Source organism: Papaver somniferum, chromosome 6, assembly GCF_003573695.1.
Source record: "Papaver somniferum cultivar HN1 chromosome 6, ASM357369v1, whole genome shotgun sequence".
NCBI lineage: Eukaryota > Viridiplantae > Streptophyta > Magnoliopsida > Ranunculales > Papaveraceae > Papaver > Papaver somniferum.
The window spans coordinates 4405528-4422668 of record NC_039363.1 but is presented as its reverse complement, the minus strand read 5'-3'; the positions used below and the strand labels follow the sequence as shown (position 1 = coordinate 4422668).

At 35.9% G+C, this 17141-nt stretch overlaps 1 protein-coding gene across 1 annotated transcript; it reads left to right on the top strand.

The window, feature by feature from the left end:
• Nucleotides 1-5778: 5778 nt before the first annotated feature.
• Nucleotides 5779-12392, top strand: LOC113285353 (probable DNA helicase MCM9). The gene is made up of 20 exons (XM_026534262.1): nucleotides 5779-5903; nucleotides 5995-6097; nucleotides 6198-6291; nucleotides 6383-6521; nucleotides 6613-6679; nucleotides 6780-6954; nucleotides 7102-7201; nucleotides 7373-7470; nucleotides 7690-7755; nucleotides 7959-8051; nucleotides 8489-8605; nucleotides 9232-9304; nucleotides 9645-9711; nucleotides 10052-10133; nucleotides 10456-10577; nucleotides 10666-10736; nucleotides 11224-11333; nucleotides 11821-11868; nucleotides 11947-12099; nucleotides 12219-12392. The coding sequence occupies exons 1-20, from the start codon at nucleotides 5788-5790 to the stop codon at nucleotides 12302-12304; spliced, it is 1980 nt and encodes a 659-aa protein (XP_026390047.1). The 5' UTR covers nucleotides 5779-5787; the 3' UTR covers nucleotides 12305-12392.
• Nucleotides 12393-17141: the final 4749 nt, after the last annotated feature.

The window sequence follows — 17141 nt, the reverse complement described above, 5'->3', positions numbered from 1 at the left end:
CTTGTTTGTCAAGTTTAGTTTCCAAAACTATAAGACTTGATTTCTAGTCTACTTATAGCTAAGTCTCGGACTAGGATAGTAAGTGTAGTTTAGCTCTAGACTCCACGGCTTTCATCATACAAAGATGAAGAACTACACAAGGAACTGGTGGAACTTCATCGACAAAAAGGTATGTGGATACTTGAACTTATCTATCACTCAAAAGTCTATCTATTTTATCTCCTATCTTGAAACAAAAGTCGTATTGCTATATAGACCTCGATTATACACATTTGCTATTTCGATCCGAGTTTATCTCACTTATCTATTTCTCGAAATAAGTGTTGGTAAGCTTCGCTTTGGCCAAGTTCATATTTACTCGTGACGAAAGTCATGTTGAATATTTCAATAACTTGAAAATCGCTTTGATGAAAAATAGTTTGTGAATAATAACTATATAACATCCTCTAAGAAAGTTTCAATGATTGAAATGAGAGTTTAGAAAATGTAACCATCTTTGGATATAAGAATGGTGTGTTTTCACATTTGTGTAAAAGTCCAAAACCGGGAACCCAAAGTATGCGTACCCGTACGCGTACTGGCGGTTGTTGGAAATCCGGGACAGTATGCGTAACCGTACGCGTACTGACGGAAAGTTCACGTCCTGAATTTCTGCTGGAGTTTGGAAGTGAAAACAAACTCAATCCGGTTACTTAAGTACGCGTACCTGTCCGCATACTTAGGTAGGTTACTTTATAAAATTGATTTGTTCACGAACTAAAACATTTATATATATTAAGGAATGCAATCCTTGAAAACCGTGGATATAATTTTCATGAATCGATTTGAGTGAATCAAAACTGATTTTGCTTCGATTGTGTCTTGTATGCTTTTATAATATCTAAGCAATTTAACAAATCTGTAACTAGTTCATTTGAGTCATTTGAACTAGTTATGGTGAAGATTAATAAGGTTGATATGAAAGTTCTCATATGGCTAACCATTGGTTAACTATTGTTGAACCAACTAGGTGTACACGTTTAGGTACGGTTTAGCAAACTTAAATAAAGTTACATTTCATTTGTGTATAACAAGCTAAGTTCGATCTAACGGTTGAAACATGTTAGCTTGAATCTAATCAGGTTTTCATCTAACGGTGAATATTGAATGCTTTGTTACCAAGGTAACATTGATTACAAACCCTGATTTGAAGATTATATAAAGGAGAACTCTAGAAACTGAGAAACTTAATACCCACACCTCCTGTGTGATACTAGTTGTATAAGCTAGAATCGATTCTCCTTTAATCTTATGTTTCTACAGAGACCCTGTAGGTTAACGACTTGAAGATTTCATTGGGATTGTGAAGCCAGACCCAACTACTTTCTCTGTAATTGCGTGATCTGATCTTCTTGTTTCTATCGTGATTGAGTACAATCGTAAGATTGGCTTGAGATTAATTTCTCCGATAGGCAAGATAGAAAAGTAGTCACAAACATCTTCGTCTCATAGTTTGTGTTTCAACAATATCTTGTTTCGCTAGTCGATTAAGGTTATTGTGAGGCGATTGATATTTCTAGGCTGTTCTTCGGGAATATAAGTCCGGTATATCAATTGGTTCCTGTTCACATTGATTTATCAAAATATGGAACAAAACTCGTAGGTATTACTGTGGGAGACAGATTTATCTATTCCTGTAGACTTTTCTGTGTGAGACAGATTTGTTTATTAAAGTCTTCGACTTTGGGTCGTAGAAACTCTTAGTTGCGGGTGAAATCAACTAAGGAATCAAGTGCATAGTATCCTACTGGGATCAGAGACGTAAAGAGCGCAACTGTACCTTATATCAGTGTGAGATTGATTGGGGTTCAACTACAGTCCAGATCGAAGTTAGTTTGTAGTAGGCTAGTGTTTGTAGCGGCTTAATACAGTGTGTGTTCAATCTGGACTAGGTCCCGGAATTTTTCTGCATTTGCGGTTTCCTCGTTAACAAAACTTCTGCTGTCTGTGTTATTTCTTTTCCGCACTATATTTTGTTATATAATTGAAATATCACAGGTTGTGCATTGAATCGAACAATTGGTAAATCCAACCTTTGATTGTTTTTGAAATTGATTGATTCTTGAACATTGATCTTTGGTACCGTTCAAGTTATCTCTCTTAGATTCAATCGGGCTCGCAAATTATTGTTTGTTTGATTGCGGATTGAATTAAGAGATTGAGATATAACTCTTTGATATACTTTTCTTAATATTGAGTCTGACTATTATTTGATTCTCTTGAAAGTATATTGGATTTAGTCCATACATATTGCTAACCGAAATATTGGGTGTGGTTGTTAGACCCCTTCTTTTTCAAAAGGTAATTATCAACTTCTTAACCTTTTTTTGTTTAACACTCTAACTAATATTTTAAAAGGGGTTATCTAATCGTTAAATTGTAAAAGTAATAATATTAATCTAGCAACAACAACAATACTAATACTAATACAATAATAATAGAAATAATAATAATAATAACACTATATAGTTGATGACGGAAGTACACATACTGGAGGATCCACAAAGTGAATTGATACTTATTGAAACTACACATAAGTTTCTAAACTCTATTTTACAATGTGTACCACTTCACCTAATTATGTGAAAGAAGAACATGTAATTTTCGATAGTCATTTGTCACATTATACGAGGGAACTGACGACTGGTGATGGTCCAGGTTATGGATTATCACAACATATCCAGTCTCTTTACCTATCAGAAATGGTGGTTTTGGTACCTACTTTATGTTTGATACTACACAGTATTCTTTTTTGGCATCTTATTCTCAGTTCCTATATCTACATGGGATTATTTCACGCAATATCTCAACATGCTCTACATTTTGAGGCATTTTAGTTAAGGGTCCAACATATCAACAGGATTTTGACCATTTTGTTCAAGTGTGTGGTATTGATTCTTCACATCTGAAAAATACTCTCAAATTTCAATAACCACACCTTGAAGAGGGTATTCCACTACGAGAAAAAAAATACAAATTACAGAAGAATACGTTATATGATCTTAAAGCTGAATTAAGTAATGGAACAATACACAACAATCAAATTCAAGTAACTTTAGGAATTCCAAGTTACAATCAACCATCGTGATACATCCACATTCACCGATTTCAAATAATGTACAATTCACAGTCGGTCGATGCATATATGCATATCAACCGATTTAACCTAAAAACCATCTATAATTTTGTGTATTTGGTCAAAAATACAATCGGTCGATAAAAACATTTTTATTGAATGTTTTAGGTCTTGAAAATTGAAAACTCACAGACTCTTCGATGTGGACATTCCCACCAATTGATTGTAGCAACAACAACAACAAAAAATAAATAAATATGTGTATATTCTTCAAGATTTTTTCTATCTGAATACCCATGCCACATCGACCAATTCTGGTCAAACACAGAAACCTATATTTCAAAATTTTCAATTTTTAAGTGTATGCATGAATCAAAAACCAAAATAAGAGGAATAGGTTGATCGAATAGTACCTGATTCAAACCATTTAACTTACTTGTATTATGCTCAGAATTTGATATGCGTTGCTTTCAAATTCTTCTTCATCTTCAGTGATCGGATTCAGTTGTTTAAGTCGAATTGCTTTCACAATTCACATATCATTTTCACTATGTGTCAATGTGGTTTTCTAAACGCGTTTTTATCATTGTCGTTATATTGAAAAAGAAGATTGATTAATTGGTTTTTGAATCGACGATCGAAATAATTAAAGTACTAGATTTTAAAAGAGAGTAATTTAGTAGTTTTAATTTTTTATAACAACCCTCATCTAGGTGGGCATAAAATTTATGAGTAGACATTATTCATCAAAAATAAAGCTGAAGGAAATCCTTACTATTGAAGACGGGGGAAAAGAAAATCTTATGTGAAGAAACACTTTCAATAACAGACTCGAAAAATTAACAGGGGATAGTCAAATGATATTTCTATAGACTTCCACACAATTTTTATTTGAGTCACTCCCTGAGATGTTTTTAGTCCTTCTAGTTTTATTTCTCTACAACTCTCTCAAAGACAGATGGGTACTTCTCAGGGTACTCTTCATAGCGTAACCACTATCTGAGCTTAAAAAATGAAAAACTTCAAAAATGTTATTAATATTTCAATTTGGTAAATGAAGATATAGCTAGAAAAACTAAATCAAGCGATTTAGACTAATTTCTTTTTTTCGTGATTGTGTAGACTCGTCCGAATCTAGTTGATTACATCTGAATCATACATTATTATAATCTTTTTTTATAGGTTCAACTTGTTGGGATTTGAATAAAAGCGTCTGATTTAATCAGATTTAACTCAACGTGTTTATTTTTTGAATTAGAACCGACTCTTCTGACTCAAAAATATGTGAATCAGTAGTTTGATCCCATAAGTCAGGTGATTTTATTCCTTGAATCAAATGGGTCCGAGTCAGAAGCCAGGTCGTAAGTCAGATCTAATTCAAATTAAAAGACAAACAGTCTGACATCCGACTCCTGCAGAGTCACATGCCGAGTCAGATCCAGTCCGAGTTAGCAAAAAGCAAATATCATGTTATTTATTACATGTGACTAAAAACTATTAAACAATTAGTGGTTAGGATTTTTGCGTCCAATCAGCTATAAAATTCTCCTCGATTTCAAATACTTAGGCCAAGCACCATGGTGATCCTTTTCTTTTAGATATAACTTATTTAAGGCTAAAATAAATGGGTCCGAAGCCAACCTCACTATGGCAATTTTGCATCCCTTAGCTATACTACACGAAAACTTAGTTTTCATGTAAATAGTGTCAAAAGGATGCTGAGTATCCGTATAGTAAAAAAAAAAGTAAAAGTAAATAAAAAGAGTGAAAAGGAAAAATATTAGCCTAAAATAGGTTAAACCAGAAATGGGTATTGAGTATGTTGAATATTACATGGAAACTCACTGAGTTTCCGTGAAGTGAAAAAGCAAACAAATACTTAGTATCCGTGTGATTATTCTACGGTACAAAGCTTGTCGATCTGATCAACTTTGTAGAGTATCCAAGGAATATCCCTTCTCTAAAGAGATACGAGAGACCATAACAGTTGGATTTTACTACAATCTGGGGATAGCGTAGAGAAAAACCTCCCCATAGTGCTTGGCCTTAGGAGTCTGCGCATGTGCCGAGCCGATTACGCTAACCCCTATGGGTTAGATTGAGCTGCTAGATTGGCCAAAAAATGTTGCAAATCAAAAAATAAGTGTGGGAAAAAAGTAAACACCTGTACCTGCTACTTCTCTCTCCTAACATTTGCTCGCAGTTCAACTAGCAGCTAGTTTCAAAAGCTGAACCGTTCAGCGCTAAAAAATTAACCAAAACGCTGAACCATTCAGCGCTGGGAGAAAATTTTCTGATCTAACAGCTGAGATTTAAAGCGCTGAACCAAACAGCGCTCAGCGCTGAACGGTTCAACGCTAGATGATGGTCCCGCTGACGTGATCTTCTAATCTAGCTGTTAGAATAACCATCCTATAGGACTTAGGAGATTACCCTAACTGACGTGGATGCCCAATCTAGCTGCTAAATTAGAAGACCGTACGGGTTAGCCTTAAGACCTCTCGGCAAACATTTGACAACTAATTTGGAATTTGGATCGAGTCAACACCGAGACAGATTCAGTTTATCACCCCATCCAAGGACTAACCCTCCGGGCCCTCGGCACCGCACGAGCCACTAGTTCTCACCCTTAAAACAAAACAGTGAACTCATTTCCCGCCCTTTCAATAAAAATGGAAGCCAAAATCATCTATCAGTTTTGTAAATTTCTCATCGGAAAGCATTCAGAGCAAATCAAATCAATCATTTCTGCACCAGATACTTTACTTCATTACCCCATCCACATCGAGTAAGAAAAAGAAAACATTAACCCTAATTTTTTTATAAATCTCTGCAAATGTTAAGGGTTTTAATGATTTTTTTTTTCTATTTTCACTCAGATTTGCAGAATTACTTGACTACGATGTCAATCTCGGTTACCTTATTTACTCAGAACCTGATGAGTCCTTAGGATGGTTTGACCGCGGCGCTTGTCAAGCTCAGGTTCCAAAACCCTAACTCTCTAATTTATTTAATTTACTGTTTCTTTGATCTGTTTCGTGGGAATTTTAGGTTTGTTATTGTGTCTATTTTTGGATTTCAGAGGGTTATTTTGGATGTTGAAGAACAAGGAAATTTTAAGGAATTGGTTCATGTTCGGATTAATATCAGTGATCCTATTTTTATGGAGAATCCAGGTTTGAAGTTTGAAGGCTGTAATTATCCAGAACCCTGTGTTTTACTCGTTTTTTTGATTGATTAATTGGGTTAATTTTTTGGTTTTTGTAGAGGCATGTCCAAGTATTGGAAAAATTAGAGTGAAACATAGGGGGAAGCTTCTCACTCTTAAAGGTACTGTTACTAGGACTGGATCAATTAAGATGATTGAAGGTGAAAGATATTACGAGTGTCGCAAATGCAAATTCAGGTGATTGAGATTTATTTGATTGTTAGATATGTTTCTGTTTCGGTTTTGTTACAAGTCATTTGTTGGATTATTTAATGAAAATGGTTGTTAGGTTCGTGGTTATACCTGAATTTGAAACTGGAAATTCTATTCGGCTTCCATCGTTTTGTGGGTCTGAGGTATTGTGCATTTACGCTACATATCTAACTGAGCTTGGTGATGTTGATATACATCAGCTTTTCTTGAGTTTTTGTTCTCAAAGTGTTTTTTTTGTTACAGAGGGAGCAATCCTGTGAAGGAACAAGTTTTCAGTTTGTTGAGGGTAGTATAGCATGCCATGATTACCAGGAAATCAAAATCCAAGAGAGCACACAAGTTTTGAGTGTTGGTTCTATACCTCGCTCAATCGCAGTTGTTCTTAAGGATGATCTTGTTGACATTGTTAAAGCTGGAGGTACAATATCTTGTGAAACCCATATGCTTTTTGGTTTCAGTTCGTTGTAATATTTGGTTACAGTTTATGCTTCTCCGCTATTATCATCCAATGTTGTACAAGTTTATTTTCTTTTTGATAAGTTTTCATGATTTCCTATTCCACCAGATGACGTAATTGTCACAGGGGTCTTGACAGCAAAATGGTCATCAGATATGAAGGATGTCCGCTGTGACCTCGATCCTGTATTTGTTGCTAATCATGTGAGGTTGGAATAATATTTTTCTTACATTTGTTGTTAGAACGTGCGATGCTTACAGTAGTGAAGTTATTCCTCTGGAGTCTAAAATGGTGTCTTTAGTTCCTTAACTATGCTATGCTAATGACACTTCTGTTCTTTGTCCTTGTACCATTAACATTAACTTCTTCCTCTTTCCAGGAGAACCAATGAACTAAAAGCGGATATAGATGTTCCTGATGATATTGTACAGAAGTTTGAACAATTTTGGACTGATTTCAAAGACACTCCACTGAAAGGTATCTACAGACTTTAGACTTCTTTGGTTGTGCTAAGCAATGTGTTACTTTGGGAAAAGGAGAAGTCATTTGTCGGGGCCAGATTTTTGTCAAGTGGAGACAAAAATAACTGAAGTTATCAGTAGATTTCCTAAATGTATAAATTCTAACTTCATATTGGGGCTTTACTTGAGTTTCAAACTGTAGTTGACTGACATTTGAAACTTTAAACTTTTGCAGGAAGGAACGCCATACTGCAAGGCATATGCCCACAAATTTTCGGACTCTTTACAGTGAAGCTTGCAGGTAGAGTGATGATGTACCATTCCTGTTTTTTTTTTTTTTTTTTTGGAAATTGACTAAAGAATAGTTCTCTCGACTTTGCATAGAGTTGGGGTCTTCGATATAAGAAAACCTAAAAACATGAGATGGTGTCTTTTGATTCTTGAATCTGAAGAGAGTTGTTACTGACTAGATACCACTCTGCTTTTTGTTTGTTCGACTATTAGTTGCTTTAACATTGATTGGAGGGGTACAACATGTTGATGCTTGTGGTACTAAAGTACGAGGGGATTCTCACTTGCTTTTAGTGGGGGACCCAGGTACTCTCCTGCACTTTTAAAACTCTACACTGTTTTGACTTTTTCTGGATCTTACTTCTGAATCAGATATTAGATTGGGATGCATCTACATTTGCAAAACGTAATAAGCTGGGAAAGTGGTATCCTAGATCTGGGCCATGCCTATAGGATTACTGGATCTGAAGTTGTGTAGTTTGGGCTGCTACCTCTGGACAGAACGTTTATTCCGAGTGGCTTATGTTAAAAATTCATGCCACGATGTTAATAACTTAATATATTGGAATGTTTTACCTTGTCTTTGGTTTGATTGGGTCCCATGGTTGGAATGGGGCTCATCAGAAATCAAATCCATCTTATATGCTGACCAGATAAGTTGCTTATATAGTATAAGTAGCAAATTGTGGTATTTTGTAGGATTAAGAAAGATACTAATATTTACGTTGATTATGAACTCACAGGTACTGGAAAGTCCCAGTTTATGAAGTTTGCTGCTAAGTTGAGCAATAGATCTGTCATGACTACGGGATTGGGAAGCACGAGCGCCGGATTAACCGTCACTGCAGTGAAAGATGGAGGTCGGTTTTGACTTACCTGTTGGTCATTTATTATGATACTATAGCTTCATATTATTTCGCGTTAGTATATGCTGGGTTCCCCTGATAAGTTTGCACATGCCATAAATTGCATTTTATCGTTTGTTGTACTCAAGCAAATCCATTCTTGATTTCCATCCAGCAACGCGGTCCTTTTGAATTTATCTGTGAACTATTAATGACATCGCATTCACCTTATAAGGATAGGATCTTAAACAAATCGCTTCAAATATAACTTATTTCTATTATCAGCTATTAATTAAAAAATAAAGTAAACGCTTAACTAGATCCATTCAGACGCATATCAGACATAAACAATCTACAGTACATTGGAATGTGAAAATCATAGTTAGATATCCTCACAGAATAGAGACGTGCAAAGATTTTGTAGGATTGTCCTGCAACTTAGGATGGTTGCAACAATCTTTTCAAGGAACATTTTACTGCTGTTAGTGGTACAGTTTCTAACTTATCATGCTACGGGTTTATTGCTAGTGTATTTCGTCAAAACAAAGTATCAAGTGTTTTACTCTTAACGATGTATGCGGTAATGTTCCCTTCTTTCATTGTTGATGAAATTGTTATTCATACATCAAAATAATCTTCAGGAGAATGGATGTTAGAGGCTGGCGCCCTTGTCCTGGCAGATGGTGGAATTTGCTGCATAGATGAATTCGACAGGTACTTGGCTTATGTCTTTAATGGCTGTCTATGTAGCTTTTAACTTCTTGCACATCTTGCTCGCCATCTAAGGCATCCCTTGCATCGTTTAACTGAGAAAACATTATTTTTTTTAGTTATGTTTGTGAAATTGTTTTTTGTGTCACACTGACGATATTCCACTAACCATTGGATTACATGACTATAGGCTTCCTTTAGTAGGAGGTGTCCTAATCATCTTTAGTCCAGCAATGAACTATTTGAAGTTTGTCTTGTTTAATACTCATAGATGACTGATGACTGTGTTCCTAATATTGGTAACTGATATCTACAACTATGTTTTTTTTCCTTCCCGTTGAAGCATGCGAGAACATGACAGGGCAACAATTCATGAAGCCATGGAACAACAGACCATAAGTGTTGCAAAGGTATCTTGCACCAATTTTTATGTTTAACTGCAGTTTATTAATGTCACTATTTTGTGGGTTGCAAGTCATGTGAGTTCAATTAAAAACCAATAGGCTTTATAGTCCGATAACCTATATGGTAAATTCTGGTTCAACTACTAGAATTCTTGCACTTCCAAATCAGTAGTATATGTACTATCCTTGGTCTTTCTAGAAAAAATGTGTTTGTTTTGATTGCTTTAGTGCTCAAATTAAAGATCAAGATGTCTTGCTTTGGATAAAAGTATTTGTTTTCTTTGTCACTGTGTTGATTTTCAGAAGGTACTTCAGCTTAAAAGTATGATGTATGATTGTTTGTCAGGCTGGTCTTGTTACGACTCTTAGTACCAGGACTATTGTATTTGGTGCGACAAATGCAAAAGGGCAGTATGATCCCACTAAAAGTATCCTTCCATTCAGATATTCTTACTATTGTGACTAATTACGGAGGGATTTTCATTTAATTTGTTTTGGGGGTTTAAGGACAATGAGCTTTATTCTTCTTATATACCCCTCGTGCGTCTTAGCTATTAACACATTAATGCTGAATATTTGCTGGGGTATATAGTTAACCTAGCAATTAGCTTGGCTCTGTTCGGGTCAGCAGTGTAGGAATGAACAGGGTGAGGTTTTTCCAGGTTTGGATTATGGTGCAGTATTGATGATTTATCAGATTGAGGTTCACATTCTGATTTATTTTTTCAATTTCCTTAACCAATTCTGTAGCTTTATCTGTCAATACTACACTCTCTGGACCCTTACTGAGCAGATTTGATATAGTCCTTGTCCTCTTGGACACCAAAAACCCAGAATGGGATGCAATTGTTTCATCTCACATTTTAGCGGAGGTAAATTTGCTACTATACTTGATTCAAAGAGATTCCTTCAATCTTTATGAGATGTAGCTGACTGGAATCATTTTCTGAAACTAATCAGCAAGGAGAATCAGAAACGGGGAGGAGTGATGAAGATTTATCAACTGTCTGGCCATTACCCATGCTTCAAAGGTAAAAACATCTTGAAAGCATCTACTGTTTAATTCATCTAAAGCATTATTTGGGGTAAAAAGTTCTTAAAGATCCCAATTCGTGCGGGCCCTCATGGGGAATGATCCAATGCCTTATTCATAGTCTTGGTTAGTGGAAGGAGATCTTCAAAATAAAGCAGCCCATTCTGAAATAGTTTTCCTTGATGACTTGGTGGGAGTCCTAGATCAAATGAACATAGTTCTTAATGTTGATTGCATCGACCTTTGATGGGCAACGTTTGCTAGTAATACTGCATACTAGCATCATGTGCGTAAACCATTAGAAGCATTTTCGTCAGATTTCCAACTTCAGAGATACTAGAAAAAATACAACAAACTATTCTAAGAGAGTCCAAAAAAGATCTCGATACCCTCTTAAGAATTACTCAAAGTTACTATGCCAATAGCATCTGGATTTGGTTATATTGCTAGAAAAATTAGTACTTACTGGCTTCTATTTTGCGCAGGTACATTCATTATGTAAAAGGACACTTCAGACCTGTTTTAACAAAGGAAGCTGAAGGTATTATCTCAAGTTATTATCAACTCCAGCGAAGAACAGCAACAGAGAATGCAGGTTTGCTGATTCCAGAAAGCTTTCCGAATCGATCTGTGACAAATACATTTGCTGCATAAGAGTTGAAGCCTTAACCAAATACTCATGAACTCATGGTCATTATAAGGATATGACCCTTTGAGTAGACCTACCAAGGAGTCACGTTTAGTTTAGCCTGTTAAAGTTCGCTGGGCAGAAAAGCTCCACCCATAACTCACTCTTGTTTAAAGTTAGTTAGGTTCCTCAGACCCAAGCCTGGCTACCTTTACTATTTCCTCGTATGAAAATAAGGCAGGAACAAGCATTGCTTTCATCCTTGCTGGTAATGCTCAGCGGCTCAGAGGTAGAGGTAACCCTGTGCTGATTACTGACTAGTCACAAGTGGAGTTAGGGTTGGCTTGAAACATGTCATAAATCATAATTAAGGACGGCACATTGGTTAGGTTATGTCTTACTAGGATTTCCTATGAGATTCATTATTCCTTCATGGAATTTTTTTACTGTGCAGCAAGGACCACTGTGCGTATGCTTGAAAGTTTAATACGACTAGCCCAAGGTAATTGTAAATTGCATGAAGCATGTGTAGTACATCATGTTCGAGCTTTTCCTGATTTGATGCTTCTTGTTTTTACAGCACATGCAAGACTCATGTTCAGAAATGAGGTCACTCGGCTTGATGCTACAGCTGCCATTCTGTGCATAGAGTCGTCCATGACCACCTCAGCTATAGTGGACAGCGTCGGCAATGCACTGCATTCAAATTTTGCTGAAAATCCAGATCAAGAATGTATCCTAGCAATTCTGAGTCTTATATATCAAACTATAATATGTAGTGTTGCACTTTAGAAGTATATACATGCCTCTACTAAAGTTTCTTTGTTGTATCCTTGAAAAAATGCACAATAGATGCTAAACAAGAAAAATTGATCTTAGAAAGGCTGAAATCAGACTCACTTGATGAATTTCGATACATAAACAGCCAGGAAGGATGAATATCCAGGTGACAGAATGTATAAAAGTTCAAGGCATTTTTCGTAGTCTACCTCTTTGAATCACCACTGCTTACACAGGTAAGATTCACTCAAGCTTGGACTTTAAATTTCTAGTCTACTTATAGCTAAGTCTCGGACTAGGATAGTAAGTGTAGTTTAGCTCTAGACTCCACGGCTTTCATCATACAAAGATGAAGAACTACACAAGGAACTGGTGGAACTTCATCGACAAAAAGGTATGTGGATACTTGAACTTATCTATCACTCAAAAGTCTATCTATTTTATCTCCTATCTTGAAACAAAAGTCGTATTGCTATATAGACCTCGATTATACACATTTGCTATTTCGATCCGAGTTTATCTCACTTATCTATTTCTCGAAATAAGTGTTGGTAAGCTTCGCTTTGGCCAAGTTCATATTTACTCGTGACGAAAGTCATGTTGAATATTTCAATAACTTGAAAATCGCTTTGATGAAAAATAGTTTGTGAATAATAACTATATAACATCCTCTAAGAAAGTTTCAATGATTGAAATGAGAGTTTAGAAAATGTAACCATCTTTGGATATAAGAATGGTGTGTTTTCACATTTGTGTAAAAGTCCAAAACCGGGAAACCAAAGTATGCGCACCCGTACGCGTACTGGCGGTTGTTGGAAATCCGGGACAGTATGCGTACCCGCACGCATACTGGCTGAAAGTTCACTTCCGTGAATTTCTGCTGGAGTTTGGAATTGAAAACAAACTCAATCCGGTTACTTGAGTACGCGTACCTGTTTACATACTTAGGTAGTTTACTTTCTAAAATCGGTTTGTTCATGAACTAAAACGTTTATATATATTAAGGAATGCAATCTATGCAAACCGTGGATATAATGTTCATGAACTGATTCGAATGAATCAAAACCGATTTTGCTTTGATTGTGTCTTGTATATTTCTATAAGATCTAAGCAATTGAACAACTCTCTAAATAGTTCATTTGGGTCATTTGAACTAGTTATGGTGAAGATGAATAACGTTGATATGAAAGTGCTCATATGGCTAACCATTGGTTAACTATTGTTAAACCAACTAGGTGTACACGTTTAGGTACGGTTACTCAAACCTAAATGAAGTTACATTTCATTTGTGTATAATAAGCTAAGTTCGATCTAAAGGTTGAAAGATATTAGCTTAAATCAAATCAAGTTTTCATCTAACGGTGAATATTGAATGCTTTGTTACCAAGGTAACTAAGATTGCAAACCCTGATTTGAAATCTATATAAAAGGATAACTCTAGCAACTGGGAAACCTAATCCATCCACCTCCTGTCTGATACTAGTTGTATAAGATAGAGTCGATTCTCCTTTAACCTTAGGTTTCTACTGAGACCCTGTAGGTTAACGACTTGAAGACTTCAGTGGGATTGTGAAGCCAGACCCAACTATTTTCTCTGTAGTTACGTGATCTGATCTTGTTGTTTTTATCGTGATTGAGTATAATCGTAAGATTGGATTGAGATTTATATCTTCATTAGGCAAGATAGAAAAGTAGTCACAAACACCTTCGTCTCATCATTTGTGATTCCATAATATCTTGTTTCGGCATTCGATTAAGATTATTGTTAGGTAATTGATATTTCTAGGCCGTTCTTCGGGAATATAAGTCCGGTTTATCAATTGGTTCCAATTCACCTTGATTTATAAAAATACGGAACAAAACTCGTAGGTATTTCTGTGGGATACAGATCTATCTATTCATATAGACTTTTCTGTGTGAGACAGATTTGTTTATTAAAGTCTTCGACTTTGGGTCGTAGCAACTCTTAGTTGTGGGTGAGATCAACTAAGGGAGTCAAGTGCGTAGTATCCTGCTGGGATCAGAGACGTAAGGAGCGCAATTGTACCTTGGATCAGTGTGAGATTGATGGGGGTTCAACTACAGTCCAGACCAAAGTTAGTTTGTAATAGGATAGTGTATGTAGCGTCTTAATACAGTGTGTGTTCATTCTGGACTAGGTCCCGGGATTTTTCTGCATTTGCGGTTTCCTCATTAACAAAACTTCTGGTGTCTGTGTTATTCTTTTTCGCATTATATTTAGTGATATAATTGAAATATCACAGGTTGTGCGTTGAGTCAATCAATTGGTAAATCCAACCTTTGGTTGGTGATTGAAATTGATTGATCCTTGAATATTAGTCTTTGGTACAGTTCAAGTTATCTCTCTTAGATTCAATCGGGCTCGCAAATTATTGTTTGTATGATTACATAATGAATTAAGTGATTGAGATATCACTCTTTGATATACCTTTCTTAAGATTGAGTCTGACTGTCTAGTTGGTTCTCTTGAAAGTATATTGGAGTTAGTACATACAGATTTCTAAGCGAAATATTGGGTGTGGTTGTTAGACCCCCGCTTTTTCAATTGGTATCAGTGCAGGCAAACACTTTTAAAAACCTCACAAGTATGTGTTTGTAGCGATCTGACTCTATGGACAAGAATTCTATCTCCATAAACGTACGACCAGTCTTCGATGGCTCAAACTACTTGTGGTGGAAAATCATTATGCGTGCTTTTCTTCAAGATCGTTATTTTCAAACATGGATATGCATTGCTAATGGTTATGATACTCCGGTTAATACAAAAGGCGATGTATCTATATCTAAGGATATTGGTAAATATAGTCCAGAAGAAATCCTTGGTACAAAGCAAAATTCTGATGTCTTAAATGCTATCATACATGCCATTACCCCAGATCTTCAGCATCATGTGACTACTTTCACGAAGTCTAAAGCAACCTAGGATATCTTAGAAACCGTATTTGAAGGGAATACCTGTGAATAATAAGCTAGGATTCAAAACCTAAATTCTGATTGGAAAAACCTTCGTATGGCAGATGAAGAGTCATTTGATGAGTTTAATCACAAAGTGTCTGAAATTGTTAATGCATCCTTTGCCTTGGGTAAGACTATTCCTGAAAGGGATATTGTGATGAATATTTTCATATCTCTGCTATCCAGATACGATTCTAAGAAGCCTGTCATCGTTGAAGGAAATAATCTCACAACGCTTTCCATAAATACTCTGGTTGGGAAGTTAAAGATATTTGATCATGAGCTTACATCCAAATTTGGAAGGATGTTGCTTTCAAAGCACAAAAGAACACTAAATTACTTGATAAAAGTAAAAGTGTTTGCATCTCTGAAGATGATCTTTTTGAGGCTGATTCATCAGCTGAAGATCTTGACAAATCAGTCTCGTTGATCACAAGACAGTTTAGGGACCTTCTTTTGAATAGAAGTAAATGGTTCTCCAAAGATAAAACCAGGTCATCAGACAAACCCCGTAATCGTGTTCCTCCTAAAAACAGGAATAATGATGAAACTGATGACGAGGATATGCCTCAGTGCTTTAAGTGTACAGGTTTTGGTCATTTTGCAAATGAGTGTCCAAATCGAAAGAAATACACTGGGAACAAAGGTCTAGCTGCAACTCTTGATGAAATGTCTAACAACTATGATTCTAATGAAGACGAAAAATCAAGTATTATGCTTCTCTATGAAAATATTGATTTTGATAACTGTAGAAATACATACATTAATCTCGATAATCTTTCAGAAGATAACTCGACCAATCTGGAAGAAAAAGTTGACCTTTATGTTGGAAACTCTCTGTCAAATTTTCCAGGTTCCACTATGTGTCTAGCAGCTTGCACATCTCGGGTGTCTGAATCATATTCCAGGTTGACATGCTCCTATTGTTCACTCAAAGGTCATGAACTGTCAAAGTGTTTCAAGTACAAACACAAATTGAGGCATGTCAACAAACTTCAACGAAGAGCGAATCGATTAGCAAACAAGCTCAAACTTGTTCAAAAGACCACTGAGGTATGTAAGATTTTATCTTCGTCGAAGAAATTAGTTTCCAAGGATAAGACAAGACCATTAAAAATAAAGTTATGGTCTAAACACTACGAGAAACAGGGTTCTATAAATTCCGATCGAAAAGGATATGGTGGACAAATTATTGTTCACCCAGAACAACTTAAATTTTGTTGGTTAGTGCATCTTGTCTCATGTACCTGATCAAAAGAGACAAGATTCTGCACATCTCAGGCTTTCAAAAAAGAGAAATGGTTTTAAATTTGTTCTTTTTTCTTTTTAGCTTTGCCTGTTTTGCAAGATTGGAATTCTTCCATATCTAATTAATATTGGAAAGAACTTCCCTGGTCAATCAATAAAAGAGGGTTATTCTCGACAATTCTACCACTCTTAGGGTTGTAAGTTGTGCGTGCACGAACTTGTGTTAAAGGTTTCGTTACCCTACATTAATTTTTCCTTCTCTGAAACTCTTTTTAACTTAAGACTGCTTTTTGAGTTTAAGTTTTGATTTCCTATCACAAACTCGTACGCATATGGATACTCCAAGCAACATGTCTTATGATGGAAAAGATGTTAATATGATTTTTAAGACATCAATCATGATGAAAAAGAAAGCTATGTTACCTCCAACTTTGAAAGAAAAAGAAGGAATGTGAGGAAGCCAAGAGTTGTTCCTTCGAATTCTCAGAAGTTTTCTGATGTTCTTGAAGAGTTGAAGGAGACAAGAAAGGAGATTCAACAAATAAAGGCTCTTCTTATGAGAACTATTGAAATTCAGAAGGCCCTGGTTCGACATCCTTAGCCCAGGAGGTTTGTTGGAATTAACTCCTTTCTTCACGAACCATATGTTCCCATGGTTGTTCACGACAAGAAGTTCGGGGACGATAAAGAATTTTTCATAGGTCTTAATGTATAGGAACTTCTTATGAGAATTTATTCTTTTGTTTTTAAGAAGGATAACTGGGGTTTGGA

Excerpts from the sequence above, each read along its gene's own strand:
- LOC113285353 (XM_026534262.1), top strand. The coding sequence starts at position 5,788 with ATGGAAGCCAAAATCATCTATCAGTTTTGTAAATTTCTCATCGGAAAG. Across the intron at positions 5,904-5,994 it reads CATTACCCCATCCACATCGA|ATTTGCAGAATTACTTGACT; the intron begins GTAAGAAAAAGA and ends ATTTTCACTCAG. Across the intron at positions 8,606-9,231 it reads CACTGCAGTGAAAGATGGAG|GAGAATGGATGTTAGAGGCT; the intron begins GTCGGTTTTGAC and ends AATAATCTTCAG.